Source organism: Daphnia magna, linkage group LG4, assembly GCF_020631705.1.
Source record: "Daphnia magna isolate NIES linkage group LG4, ASM2063170v1.1, whole genome shotgun sequence".
NCBI classification, from domain to species: Eukaryota; Metazoa; Arthropoda; class Branchiopoda; order Diplostraca; family Daphniidae; genus Daphnia; species Daphnia magna.
The window spans coordinates 972,232-985,750 of record NC_059185.1 but is presented as its reverse complement, the minus strand read 5'-3'; the positions used below and the strand labels follow the sequence as shown (position 1 = coordinate 985,750).

At 37.8% G+C, this 13,519-nt stretch overlaps 4 protein-coding genes and 1 long non-coding RNA gene across 41 annotated transcripts; 3 read left to right on the top strand and 2 right to left on the bottom strand.

Moving 5' to 3' along the window:
- Nucleotides 1–22: 22 nt before the first annotated feature.
- On the bottom strand, nt 23–6,968 carry LOC116921428. 36 transcript variants are annotated; one of them, XR_006646154.1, is made up of 22 exons: nt 6,843–6,968; nt 6,647–6,780; nt 6,399–6,585; nt 6,088–6,296; nt 5,557–6,010; nt 5,335–5,495; nt 4,757–4,891; nt 4,360–4,617; nt 4,161–4,276; nt 3,969–4,089; nt 3,440–3,896; nt 2,993–3,107; nt 2,683–2,781; nt 2,009–2,603; nt 1,811–1,915; nt 1,710–1,750; nt 1,623–1,646; nt 1,409–1,547; nt 1,131–1,289; nt 671–1,074; nt 383–583; nt 23–321 (listed from the first exon to the last, which is right to left on the bottom strand). XR_006646154.1 is itself a non-coding variant. In XM_045173010.1 (5 exons), exons 2-5 carry the CDS (start codon nt 6,556–6,558, stop codon nt 5,951–5,953), a joined length of 342 nt encoding a protein of 113 aa, XP_045028945.1. In that variant the 5' UTR covers nt 6,559–6,585; nt 6,647–6,958; the 3' UTR covers nt 5,729–5,950. The 36 variants fall into 36 exon arrangements, 1 of the variants encoding a protein (XP_045028945.1); XR_006646168.1 differs by having other exon boundaries at nt 671–922; nt 991–1,074; nt 6,399–6,481; nt 6,647–6,949; XR_006646169.1 differs by having other exon boundaries at nt 671–881; nt 991–1,074; nt 6,399–6,481; nt 6,647–6,949.
- On the top strand, nt 2,600–3,248 carry LOC123471520. The gene is made up of 3 exons (XR_006646173.1): nt 2,600–2,764; nt 2,856–2,941; nt 3,017–3,248. It is a non-coding gene; the product is annotated as an uncharacterized LOC123471520 (long non-coding RNA).
- Nucleotides 6,969–8,772: 1,804 nt separating the features above from the next.
- LOC116921425 lies at nt 8,773–9,564 on the top strand. The gene is made up of 3 exons (XM_032927716.2): nt 8,773–8,929; nt 9,027–9,230; nt 9,300–9,564. Exons 1-3 carry the CDS (start codon nt 8,834–8,836, stop codon nt 9,468–9,470), a joined length of 471 nt encoding a protein of 156 aa, XP_032783607.2. The 5' UTR covers nt 8,773–8,833; the 3' UTR covers nt 9,471–9,564.
- An 866-nt stretch (nt 9,565–10,430) lies between these two features.
- On the top strand, nt 10,431–11,233 carry LOC116921421. Its single transcript, XM_032927708.2, has 3 exons — nt 10,431–10,576; nt 10,682–10,885; nt 10,952–11,233. The coding sequence occupies exons 1-3, from the start codon at nt 10,448–10,450 to the stop codon at nt 11,150–11,152; spliced, it is 534 nt and encodes a 177-aa protein (XP_032783599.2). The 5' UTR covers nt 10,431–10,447; the 3' UTR covers nt 11,153–11,233.
- A 323-nt stretch (nt 11,234–11,556) lies between these two features.
- Nucleotides 11,557–13,457, bottom strand: LOC116921413 (brachyurin). Of its 2 annotated transcripts, XM_045173004.1 has the most exons (8): nt 12,981–13,457; nt 12,775–12,919; nt 12,630–12,708; nt 12,303–12,562; nt 12,142–12,234; nt 11,935–12,074; nt 11,691–11,865; nt 11,557–11,630 (listed from the first exon to the last, which is right to left on the bottom strand). In XM_045173004.1, exons 1-7 carry the CDS (start codon nt 13,023–13,025, stop codon nt 11,698–11,700), a joined length of 930 nt encoding a protein of 309 aa, XP_045028939.1. In that variant the 5' UTR covers nt 13,026–13,457; the 3' UTR covers nt 11,557–11,630; nt 11,691–11,697. The 2 variants fall into 2 exon arrangements, with proteins under 2 accessions (XP_045028939.1, XP_032783592.2); XM_032927701.2 differs by having other exon boundaries at nt 11,557–11,865.
- Nucleotides 13,458–13,519: the final 62 nt, after the last annotated feature.

Genomic DNA, 13,519 nt, shown 5'->3' with positions numbered 1-13,519 from the left:
AACTCAAAGTAGTTTTGTCAAGTTCAATCAAAGTTTTGCATTTTGCTCTGTTGATACATTTTAGCTACTCTTCACATATGCTTTCTCACTAGTAGGCAAATAGCTTAAAAAACTTCTAAATTTCAATACAATTTAATTTCACCATCAAATGTAAGCAAAATAAGTTAAATAATCTATATTGTGTTGATGGCCGGTAAATTAGATTCTTGCTCTTGGAATGCTGCTTTCTGGAACCTCACTAACGAACCAACGAGAGTGTCCTGCAACAGCAGCTACCATGCCAGAATTCCAATGATAGGTGTGGGAATAAAATGGTTGGTCCTGGCAAATAGACAAAATAACAAGAATTGAGGTGTTAATGATACTTTCTTTCCATTCTTACCAATCCCTGTTTTACCAAATCGGCAAATGTGACAAATCAAGTCCCAAATTGATGCTCCACCTCCATGTAACTACTTGTTCCAACACCTCAGCAAGAAAAAAAAAACAAGAACAAATAGATGAACAACACTCTTCATAATGCCAAAGCTATAACTAATAAATAGCTCAGTGCTACGCAATAGCTTTAAGTTCGGCAATCTCCCTGCAAGGAAAAAAAAAAAAACCAATTTTTATAAAACTTCGCCAACAAAACGTCTAAATTGTGAAGCTCTTGTATCTAAACACCGACAGCGCGAATAGGCAGTAGCGTGGCAACATACTGGTTGCGACTGGACAGTTCTTCCAGAAGAAGACTCCTTTTTCCGATGTCACGATTTCAATCCGATTGAGCAAGGCATGTTTCTTGGCTGCCATGTTGGCATAATCGACCATCAGACGAATCAGCACTTGCGTCTCATCGAAATCAGCTTCCATGAACGGTTCTTCAGCACAAATGAAGGCTATTTAATTAAATTTGACTATTTATCTTTGCCTGCACGACCTACCTAGATACGACCTACCTGTTGCTTACTCCGTGCAAGAAATTTATCTATTTGGCTTTTCACCTACCAAATCTATAGATGAAGTGATTCTCTTTTGGCGACGGTGGTCCCCCAAAGCAGCAAAGGGACGATGTCTTACTTTAGCCTTTTCCTGGTATCAAAACAAATTTTAAAAACAAACAATGTTCAAGCTATCTATGTGTGTACCTTTTTGTTTGTCGAATGTCGTGAAGGCTTAGTAACTGGAATACGGGTTTTTTCTTTTCAAATGCTCGGTTCCCAAACATCGTCATCGGAATAGCTGGTGTCATTCAAAACCGGTTTTAAAGCAGTTTCCTTTTCGTCCGCTATTGTTTCAATCCTTTTCTGCTAAATGAGATTCGGTTAACAACCAAAGAAATTGGATAAGATAACATTTAATGTAAAACATATCTCGGGGGATAAAGTCAGAGAGACTCGGTACTAGCACTGTTGACGTTGTTTACCTCAACAAGAGTCACACTTGTTACAGTTATCTGCATGTTAATATGCAATAATTCATCACAATGTGGGTATTTCGGGCTCAATTTCAACCTATTCCTGTTTATTCTGTTTCTATTTGACAGATAAGCTTTGCCAGCATTTCTGGTGCCATTCAAATTTGTTATTAGAATAGAAAATAGCCAAAAAAATTTAGATTTACTGAACAAAAAAACTTACAGATGAAGCTCATCTCAGTAACATCTATATAAAGTAAAATGAATTAAATCATAATAAAAAAAATTATCACTCTACACAAATAATTACCTATGCAACCTCAGTAGTCTTATTTCCCACAGCAGATACAGCTATTAGAAAGCAATAAATATTTTGTTATCCGAGAAACAATTAATACGGTTTTCAAATACCCGATTTACAAATCTGCTGACATCTGAGCTACAGCAGTTGCAGCTCTTCCAGGCTATGCCCTCTTGTTTCATCATTAACATGATTTTACTGTATACCATTTCTATCTGAAATTATAAACAATTTAGTGAAGACTGATACAAGTTCATCTCATGGTAGAAACTGTACTATAAAGCCAGAATCATTCGATTTACACTTACCGACATTCCCAGAGAAGTGGCTGAAAAGTTTCCTAAACTTAACAGTGTAACAGTAACCTTTGTTGTTCCCAAATCTCTGGTATCAACTGTCAACTAGCACGGAATAAAGTAAAATTCATTCGAGGATTTTTCAATGTGATGGATGTTAAGTATCAATGGTTTTCGTGTGTACTTTCCTTGTGGAGATGAGTAACTCAGTTCCAACTTCCAACTCAACACAGTCTTCATCGATAAACCGGAACAGGCCCGTCGCATTTTCGGCCAAAAAGGGATGCGTTTTCTTTCACCGACACAAGTGGCGACAAAAGTGGCGACAAAAGTGGCGACACCAGACACCCCTGACACCTATTGGTGACCTGGTATATTACGCAAGTTTTTCCAATCTTTTTGCTGTAGTTGTATGCAGTTCCTATTTAGTTTTTTAACCAAAACACACATCACCAGTATAAAAAAAAAAGGTTATAAAATTCCGAGACGAAAGAAAACAGTTCGTTAACAATCCAATTCTTCCAGAGCTTAGTTTTTGCTGTTTACGAACTTGTTTTGATTCTTTCTTATTCTGTTCTTCATCTATGCAAAACGTTAAGCTCCATTCCTGAATGCGTTGCGGCCAAATTTAGACAACACTTTTCTACAAAGGTTTTTCCGAAATCTTTCGAATTGGATGAGTTTACCTGGTATATACGTGTTGTCACCAATTTCAGCCCGCCCTGGTCACTGCAGCCGGACGCGATGTGTTCATACACTGTGATCCGGGTATAACAATGGATGGTCTATAATCGTTTCAAGCAACAGTTAGTTAAAATGTGTTATCTCGCTTTCCTCTGCGTCGACTTGGTTATTTAAGTAGAGCAGTAGAAGAGACGACAGGGCTACAAGGAAATGATCGTGTGTTTGAAGAAATTGCGCAAGATGGGTGTTATTACGAGCAAGGTAAATAATAAGGTGCAGATGCCACAGCAATGCTAGATGACGAAGTAGTACCTAATGACAAATAAGGAACCTCAGACAGGAGAACTTTCTGAGAATCCGGACGAAGACATTGTAGTCACTGATGCCAGTCGCAACCAGGAGCCGAATGAAGAAGCCCCAGATTAACCTGGAATTGCATACAAAATTTTATCATTCATGCACACCTAGAAAAATTGTAACAATTACATTGTGAAAAACATAATTAGGAAAGCGTACCTTCTTAGGATTACATCTTTGGAGGCAAATAAAGTACTAGGCTTGACTAACAGATATCAAATAAATCTTAATAATCAAACCAAAAGCAAGCCATGTTGTTCATAAAATAACTGTCCAAGTACGGTATCATTACAATTAGCTTAGAATTTTTGCCACAATACTTTTAAGAAATCAAATGGGTTTAACTTATTCATGAAAAAACCATCATAAAGCGAAGAAACTTTAAGTTACAACATAACATACTTAACAGTTCGTGAATCAACAGAAAATGTCCAGTAAGAGTAATGTCCATTATGGTCACCATGATAAATCGACGCCGGGCAAAACCGAAGCAGCCGACGGTCATCTAATGGATTGAGAGTTGCTGATTTTTCCAGTATACGGCTTGATTTGATTTTCCCCATCGGAATCTCTTCATAAAATGTCACCGTATGAACAAGAGTAAAGAAAAAGAAATAAATAAATATATAGATATAAATATATATGTAAAGAGCATTTGAGAACTTTAAGTTCGACAGATAAAGATGCTTCTTGCTGGAAACCATCTGAACGTACGCAAAAACGAATGACCGGAAAACTCATTATGCCATGACAACCATCTCACAGCACATATTCTTCTCATGACATCGTTCGCATAGGATATGCCACATATCATATAAATCAATAATAGGCTAAACTCAATCCTTAAAAGTTGCATAATCTATCCAAATGAAAAGAATGATTGGAAATTTCACCCATCATGATAAAAAAGAAGATAAGAAATTTGTTTAACCTCAAATGTTTTTACACCTTCTGAACAAGTAAATGAATGTCCACAGGTCTCAGATTCACCTGGTCCACTGATTTCCTTTCTCCAATATTATTTTCATCTATTACAATTTATAGGAAAAATTCTAGGTGTTGGGATTACAAGATACAGATCTTAACAACAGGTAGGTAATTAAAAACTGAACATTTAAGATACCTAATGTTGGAATACCATTCCTGTAATTGTTCCATAGCATCTTTTGGAAAGTGGCAAAAAGTTGTCAAAGAGTAGCATTACTTGGCAGTCTTAACTTTTAAATGAAACAGGCAAATCTAAAATCGGAAACAGGTGAAATTTTACTAATGCCTTTGATTAATAAGCATAATTCCAACAATAAATTTTTGTTATACCATACCTGACTGTTTCAATCAAAAGTTCAAATAATTCATGTTTGTTCTAGCAGGTTTAAAAAAAGTTAATCCATGTGCAATAAAGGAAATTAGTTGGTTGCAATATTAAGAGAAACAAATTGCAATATTTACACTAATAAACAATAAAAAACTTGCCAACAGGAAGATATTGATGACATAATTAATTGCTTGCACGGATCAATTATGATTTCTTCACGAAACACTAGATGCCGGTTGCGTTGCATGATGCGTTGGACTCGTATCTGCAATTAGAATAGATGCTACATTCTAATCAATTAAATCTGAATCAATTGTTGCCACGACAGAATTAACGAAAAACTTTCCGTGGCAATCAGAAAATCCAAGGCCTAATTAATGGTTAAGGCCTGTAAACTTGAATACCTTCAATGGCTGCGAGAGCCAATCAGAGCAAAAAAGTGGGTACAACTGCGAAATCTGGCGCTTGCTACTGCTACTACATCCAAAACCTAAATAAAAAACTCAACGGCTCCCGGTGTCCGTGATGTTCCCGATTGCCTGGTAGAAAAAAAAACAAAAAAAAAAAAAACAGCATTTTCAAACATTGTACACTTTGTTCTTCCGTTTCTACATTTGGTTAAAAAACCACGAGTCCAATGCAAAAATAAACTTGATTTTCGGAATTTTCGTTCAATTTTGAACAGAAATCACGTAATTTTAATTACATCGAGAATTTTGCCAAAAATGAAAAAGTGGGAAGGCTATACCCTTCTCACTTTTTCCAAAATCCATAAAAAACGACATCTCTTGGAATTCAATGAAAATCACACATTTTACTCAAAATTGAATGCTGATTTCGAAATATCAATTGGTATTTACGTCAGACGGGCGTTTGTATGTAAAATCAATAATTTGGTGTGCTTTAATATCATTTTTTCAACCTTTCCTTTCTTTCTTTTACTATCATCAGTTTACAAGGATACCAAACTAATAACACTTACCTGTAAGTACACCAACAATACAAGCCTGACGAAATTATTGGTTTGCGGTGGATACTAGTTGTAGGGTGCTGTTCAGAAGGCGAATTGTCACTCTCTAAGCTATGTATCACGTTCTGAAGGTCGCTTACAGATTCTTTCAGAAATTCTCTTTCTTGAGCCATCTGTTAAAATAGTAATAAACTGAATATACATCGTTGTGGCAAAATATGAAAATTCTATAACCTTGATGATGAAATAGGTTTCGGCAACGTCGTACCTAAAATGTAATCACTGTAGATTGGCAATGACAAGCCAAAAGTATGATTAAAAAACATTAACTACAGCTACATTACATTAACATACAAATGTATGAATGTCTACAACTATTTAGTTGATTGTTTACCGTAGTTTGTGATCGATTTTCATTGTTTTTTTTATTACAGCTGCTGAATGTGTTACTGGTTATTTTATCATTGACAGGTAAAGAAGACTTACATTTTCAATGTGTCTTTTTGGATTTTTTAGTGTTGGCATCATTAACCATCCAAATGGAATATTGAAAAAATATTAAAACAAGTCTAATATGGAATCCAAGATGCTCATAGCTTGCAATATTGTTAATAAACTACACAAGTTACTATTCTGCCGAATCTCTAAAGCAAATTATCCACATATATGAATATGTAAAGGCTGACATCTAGAAGACAAAAAAATTAATAAATATAAAAAAATGAAAAACTTGCTATACTAGTTATAGCATTAAATCTATCTTACTCTTAATCACATTTTAATGTACTTTTCTGTAATGAGGGCAAACCAAAACTGAAGTAGCTGGCAGCTCAAAATTATTGGTTTTGCTGATTAGAGCAAGTGGTACAACAAATTTCAAATACACAAAACCTGTATGTGTTGTGCAATCACACATAGAAGTAATAAAAATAGCTTTTGGAAAATGCTGCTGTTCCACCTTCCAAACTTTAAACCTAAAAAGAACAGATATTTTCAAAAGATGAACTACATGGTCTGCAATGTTTTGTACATTTCACTTTTTAATTGGTATAAAAAAGAAAAAAAAGGAACTAAACCTTGCTTTTAAATGATCAATGCAATCATGATCTTGTCTTGGATGACAATTATGGAAATCAGCATGGCTGTAGTGATTCATGACCTAATTAACGAGAAATCAAACAGTAACGGCATGCCAGCAACAAACATTTGCTCATCACTCCCTACATGCCAGGTCATAGAACTGGCCTGTTGGATATTCTCAATCTGTTGGTGTTTCAATACTACACTGACATCATTGCTCAGAATCCTAAAAACTTTGATTTACCTTAGTTTTGGTGGGATTGTAAGCACCTGGTTGGAATAAGACCACCTTAAGGCCTTGGTGGTCATACCAGGGAGAGAAATTGACCTACTAACAAATCTTTTCATGTACACTGCTGGGCCAATATCCAATAACAACTTTTACAGAAAACACAATGTCAGAATTATGTCTGTATTCAAGTGACCAATTTACTTCCAACCAGCGTTTGACTTTATTTCTTCTGGAAAAGACATCTACGGCAATCATTAGTGTCATTTCTTATGAAAGTGAAGCCAGCGGGCTAGACAGGTTCACTAGCAGAGACCCCGATTACAAAAATGGAAGTACATGAAGGAGGATGAGGGTTAGCCAAAACGGAAGCATTGCGCGCGCACTTTTTTTCACTTTTTACTCTTTTTTTATTTGATTTAGGTGGCGCTAGGGTCTACATTCAACAGAAGACACTGATCTGTGCACTCTGTACAGCCATTTGTTTCGTCTACCACTAGAGGGCAGCATAGGTTGGCGGAATAGCGCAGATAAATCACGAAAGAAAATAGCCGATAGCTTTAGCATATAGCTTTAGCAAATATCTTTAGCTTTTAAAATAGATTTGGAAAATGGCAAACAGCAATATCTGGGGGATTGATTATATAGTTTGGGTTGCTGAATACAGTAACTGATTGCATGCGGGTGGGGGGACGAACAATGACACAAAATAATTGCCATAAGCATAGTGATTTATTCAATAACCACTAAACGGATCGAAAAACTAATATTTTATTCGGAATCAGCATACAATTTTGGTCAAATAAGGTTAGTTTTAATTGAATTCCAATAAATGTCAAAACTTGCAGCTCTTGACAAAAATTATGGGAATCCCCTGGGGAATTCTCCGTCCAATTTCGTGACTTTTTTTTTTTATCATTTCAAGTGGAATACAACAAATTATTTATGCTTTACCTTCAAAATTAACCAGTGATGACAAAAATAAAAAATTTTTTACCTAAGATTTATGGTTTATGAGTTATCATGGTCAAGAGGTATTTACTAAGAAATGTGCTTGTTGATGCGGAAAACAGATGATATAATATTTTATTATATAACTATAAATCCCAAGTGAGTGTTGTCTTAATTAATCATGGTCGGATAGCAGATAAAACATATCCGACTGAGAAAATCAAAAGCCTTTGGATTTTATCAGATTGCTAGTCAAGTTAAAAATATACCCAACTGAAAGTAGACGATTTTATGTTGTAAAAAATAAGCAGACCAAAGAAGTTTTTCTTTAATTCCGGGCAAAATTCTAAAATACGCAGAGAAAAAAAAACGTCCTTTCTTGAAAGTTCTACTTTAAAGGAGACTATCTCTCGTATGAGAATGTTGGGGAAAGTCGCTGAAAAATTCTTGTTGATGTTGAGAGAGAAATGCGTTTCGCTGGCGATTTAACGGACCAGTTGAATGGACTCTAACCACAAAAAGTCTGTTGCGTTCAGAAAGAGATTAATAATAGAGGGAAAATGAATTTTAGAACGAAGCAATATGGGCAAATGGTCGGAAGGATGTGGCCCAGTAATTCAAGTTTGCAAAGTCACGGGATAAACAATTCCGTCCATTGAGCGCAGTTTCTCCGGAGCCGGAAAATTTAGCCTAAGGTCGTTCAATTGCATGTTTCCGAATCTTAGCATTTTTAAGCTGATGAATGTGTGCTAAAATCTGGCCATTATGCATGGTTTATTATTTGAAGTATGTTGAGCATCGCTCCAGCTGATTGCGTGCCAAATCCTTTGGGCGGACGTTTCTTTTGTGGCACAACACACGTGCGCGTGTCACTTTAAACATGACACGATTTTTTCCATAGCAAATCATTCATCTTTCATGAAAATGTCGTTTACCTACAACCTTTTCAGAACACAGACTGTACGGTCAAAGTCACGAAGTGCTTCCTACATTTCCAATTTAATGATGCAAATAATAACAGCAATGATCACGCAAGTCTGCCTTTGTAATTCACGAGGTTTTTTACTGATGCCGAAAAGTTCGTGTTAGACAATTTCCGCATGGGAATATGGAGCTTCGTCTAATACGTTGTAATAACTAGCTCACGCCTGTGGCATTTACCGAGCAACAGCTTTGGCCCCAAAAGAAACAAAAGAAAAATACGAACGAAAAAAAAACAACAAAGAATTCATGACCGAAAAAACTTAAAAAATGTGTGTTGGCTGCAGGTATATAAAGCGGCCGTGCTGTTCAGGTAGATATTCGCAGTCTTACTTTGCATCATCCAACATGAAGACTTCTCTTGTGGTAACACCATCGTTTTAACTGTTTCTTTCTTAGCATCTTTAAGTTGTGTGATTTCCTTTGTTTCTAAAGTTTGAGCCATCTGTTATTTTGCGAATAGGTTCTTGTCTTGAGTGCCGTTGTGGCCGCTGTTATTGCCGATGGTGAATATGCGCCTCCAGCGTATGAGAAGAAATACGACGGCTATTTCCAGTACGCCAATGTTCCCAATAAAGATGAATACGAATTCGGATACAACCGTGGCAATCCTTCCCACAACCGTAACCACTACGAGCAGTCCAAGGATCACCGTTTCCGCACCAAGGTTTGTCCATTTAAGATACGTTGTTTTGTGCCGATGTTATTAACAGAAAATTGGGGTTGTGTGGAACAGGTCAAGTGGAACGATGCCTACAGTGGCAACGGAGAACATTACTGGGAATACAACCATGGTGATGCTGGTTATGCGGCTCCCGCCTACGCCCCCGCTGCAGCCTACGCCCCCGCTGCGGCCTACTCCGAGAATGTTCCCGTCTACCAGCCAGCTCCCCAAGCTCAAGCTTAAACGCACCGAATCCGCATGAAACCCTATTGTTGAAAAATCCCTATTCTTTGAGAGAATAATATTATTATTAATAAATTTGGTTGTTATTCATAAACGTTTCGTTTGAAAAATTCATTTCATACGGTGAAATCCTTCTGAAGAAGGCTATATACCTATAACAATTCCACACAACTGAATTTTGTTGCTCCACTTTCCTTTTATTTTAGTTTCTTCTTTAATTTAAATAATCCTATGAAGATTCTTATGGCCTGAAAGAAAACAAAGGGAACCTCTTTTAAGTTTCAGTGCCAATCAACTGTTTGGCACTCATCGGTAATAACGGTAGAATAACCATAATGACATGTCGTGTCGAAGATGAGCTAGATTTGGGCAACCTGATAAGCTATAATTCAAAAACAATATCAGTTATGTAACATACATATCCCAAAGCCAAAGTAAAAATATTCGTGCTCATTAAGATCAAAGCCTGGGGACTCTTTCACCTCATTGGTATTCACGTTTTGCTGAAAACGTTATTTTGCGCCAACGTTTAGTTAAAGCGTAACGCACTTCTTATAAACAACTTTACTACTTTACGCAAGTCTTATCTATTTCCTATGCCCCTTAGACGTTGGTCATCTAACAATACAAATTTATGGCCGATTATTTGACATTGAAAAAGTCCATCTTGTGCTGTTCAACGTTTCTACCATAAATGGCGCTGATTTTTCTTGGAGCGTTCTTCCACGTGAATAACGCCAAATTGTCGGGTAATTTGCCATTCAAAAATTGGCACAGTACGTTGCGATGAAGCTGTTCGAAATTTTCGCCATTTTCTTTCTTGTGGTACAATACAGTCTATTGAACTTGCGGTGCGCTGAGCAGGGTGCATTGCCATAACTAGCCCACAGTGTTGCTCTCACTAGCGTGAAGAGGTTTGGCCCCGAAACGAAAAACAAAAAACAAAAAAACCCCGGCTATATTGATGACCGAATAATATGTGTTGGCTCCACTTATTTAAAGCCGTTACAAGTAATAGTATTTCGCCGTATATAAACCAGCGGTGCTCAGTTGAAAATTCGCAGTCTGACTTCGAATCATCTACTAACATGAAGACTTCTCTCGCGGTGAGCAACATTTACTATTTTAGTGTCTTTAAAGTTTATGAAGATTTTTCTACTCGTCTTTAGTTTTATCCATGTTGTCTTTCATTTTCTTTTGCGATCGAATAGATCCTTATTTTGAGTGCCGTTGTGGCCGCTGTTATTGCCGATGGTGAATATGCGCCTCCACCGCTGGAGAAGAAATACGACGGCTATTTCCAGTACGCCAATGTTCCCGCTAAGGACGAATATGAATTTGGACACAACCGTGGCAATCCTCACCACAACCGTAACCAATACGAACAGTCCAAGGATCACCGTTTCCGCACTAAGGTATTCGTTCATTCAATTCAAATCGAATTGTTGTGATGTGCTAACAACGATGGATTTCCGAAACAGGTCAAGTGGTCTGATTCCTACGGTGGCAATGGTGAGCACCACTGGGAATACAATCATGCCAATCCTGCGTACAAATCGAACGATTACGCAGCACCAGCCTATGCAGCTCCAGCCTATCCCGCTCCCGCTCAGGATTATGCCGCTCCCGGTTATTCCGCACCGTATCCAACTTACGAAGAAGCTCCCGCAGCTAAAGTGTAAACCCCACTATTTGTCAATCTTTTTATGCTGGCGAAAAAAGACACCTTATTGTAATACATGTTGTTAATTATGATATTCAAATCATTTCGTTTTGCCCACTTTCATTTCGATTCGCCACGCGACATTCCAGACAAACTAAAACGAGCCCTTTTTTTTTTTTTAATTGTTACAGAACACAATCACATTCTCCGTTTATCTGAGGCAGACGGTCGGCTAAACTTATCAGCTTCAGTTTTTATTATGATGAGGCCATCGTCCAAACTGACCTTATTTGTGTTTAACCCACATAATTGGTAGTCATCGTTGGTTGCAAACTTAAAAAAAAAATAATTGAGGATCTCAATCTGTTTAATTTGATAACACACGCACTGAAACAGCGCGTTGTTTGAACAGTGATAGGGCCATCAAGTTTTATTTTATATTGATTCAAGTGACGTTAGCAGACGGTTTCCACATGTCCAAAAAGCATCTCAACGCCCTGATAATATCAAGAAAGATCTTTGACAACTTGTCAAGTCGTACCAAATAAATCACAGACATTTTATTTAGACAACCAAACCGGTCACAGACACGATCCAGTCAATAAAGCTGGAAATGCGTGAAAATCCAGTGGGGTATCCGAGCTCACAGCCGCTGGCCGAACCGAAACTGACGAGGCCGACCTGATTGTAGACTCCGTTGTTGATGTAACTCAATGGACCGCCAGAGTCTCCCTGTCATTAAAATTGCAATTTAAAAAAAAAAGGGTTCAGCTTTATAGTGTGATAGAATTGAAAAAGTACGTTGCATGTTCCATGACCGCCGGTAGTGTCAATGCACAGAACTGAATCTAGCACGCCGTTTCCGTATACAGCCTGGCAGTCTTCTACGCTGATTCCGGGAGCAGTGACTTTACGGAGATTGGCTGTAGTCGAGGTCGCACCTGAAATGATGGAAATGCTTTTAAATATTTCGTTTAGAAAAAAGAATGGAATGTCTAATTTCCATACTGTCGGAATCGAGACCCCATCCAGAAGCCAAGAGAATGTCTCCAACGTGATCCTCCTCAGTGGACGGCACCAAACAGATCGGTGCAATTTCAGCTGCAATCAACAAATCAATCGTTAAGATTTCAAATCAAAAAAAATTTGTGTTACTTAAAACTACTGACGTGTGAAAGAGACGGGTGTAGGCAGCCTGATAAGGGCGACATCGTTCTGAAGACGGGCAGAATTCCAGCGAGGATGCATGGTGTATTCGGTGGCCATGATTCTGACTTGAGTCGGCTCGACAATGTTCTTGTTGTGGGCACCAAGAATGACTTCGAACGAACTGCCTCCATCCGTGCAATGAGCAGCAGTCAAGATCCAGTCGGAAGCGATGATGGTGGCACCGCAGAACCACGAATTATCAACTACTAGAGCCACTTGCCTTACCATTTTAATTTCTATCTTTAATATTCAAGCCTATGAAATTTGATTACATTTTTCGTACTGACCATGGGAATTCGTGGGGGACAGCCTCTACTCCACCAACGATACGTTCCGATTGCCGGTATTTTACCTGTCCGCAAATGCCTGTGTACAAAAAGGATTGGTGAAAATTGTTTGAAGAGAAATTAAAAAAACTATGAGGAATGTTACCGCGTGTGCTGAAGGTGTGCGCATGTTTTCCACTTGGAATGAAGTAGCCTGGACCCTGAGCCTGGCTTGGCCGTGGGAAAAGGACGGACCTCGGCGGTAAATCAGCCGGATTCCTAAAGTTCCTCAGCTTCGGGATCTCTGCCGCCTAATTTCCAACAAGTTCAAGTGAAATATGTTAACAGATTGATGATTTAATAACAGTTTACCTGGGCAAAGACGACGGCTACCACAATGAGAGCTACGACTTTCATCTCAGTTGATTGGTTCGAGATTTTCGACACATTAACCGATCGAAATTGCTTACAGCTCTTTTATATCAGTGATGGATGACGTCAAAGGTCTCATCAGAAGGATGTTGATAACGATGTGTTGTTATTGTTTTATTTTTAGGATTTCCAATCACCTTTGACAAGTCGAATTAAGTGCCACTTCACGATCGACACAACACGTTCAAAGTGAACAGCAGGTCAGTTTCATTATTCTTTTGAATTTCACAAAAAACATTTCAGAATACTTCATTACATAAAAAACGAGTATCGCTGTAAGTAGTTGTGTTTATTCAAGATTACATTAGCACGGCTTCTTGTCAACAGGATAACGGGTTCGACCAGTCCACGTCTTTCATGACACACGAACTTTCAGTTTGTTTTTTTGCTGCGATACTGAGCCAGATTGGATTACAACAACAAAATTAAATTGCGCCTCCTTATTATATTCTAATAGGCAATACAATATCTTTCTTGTG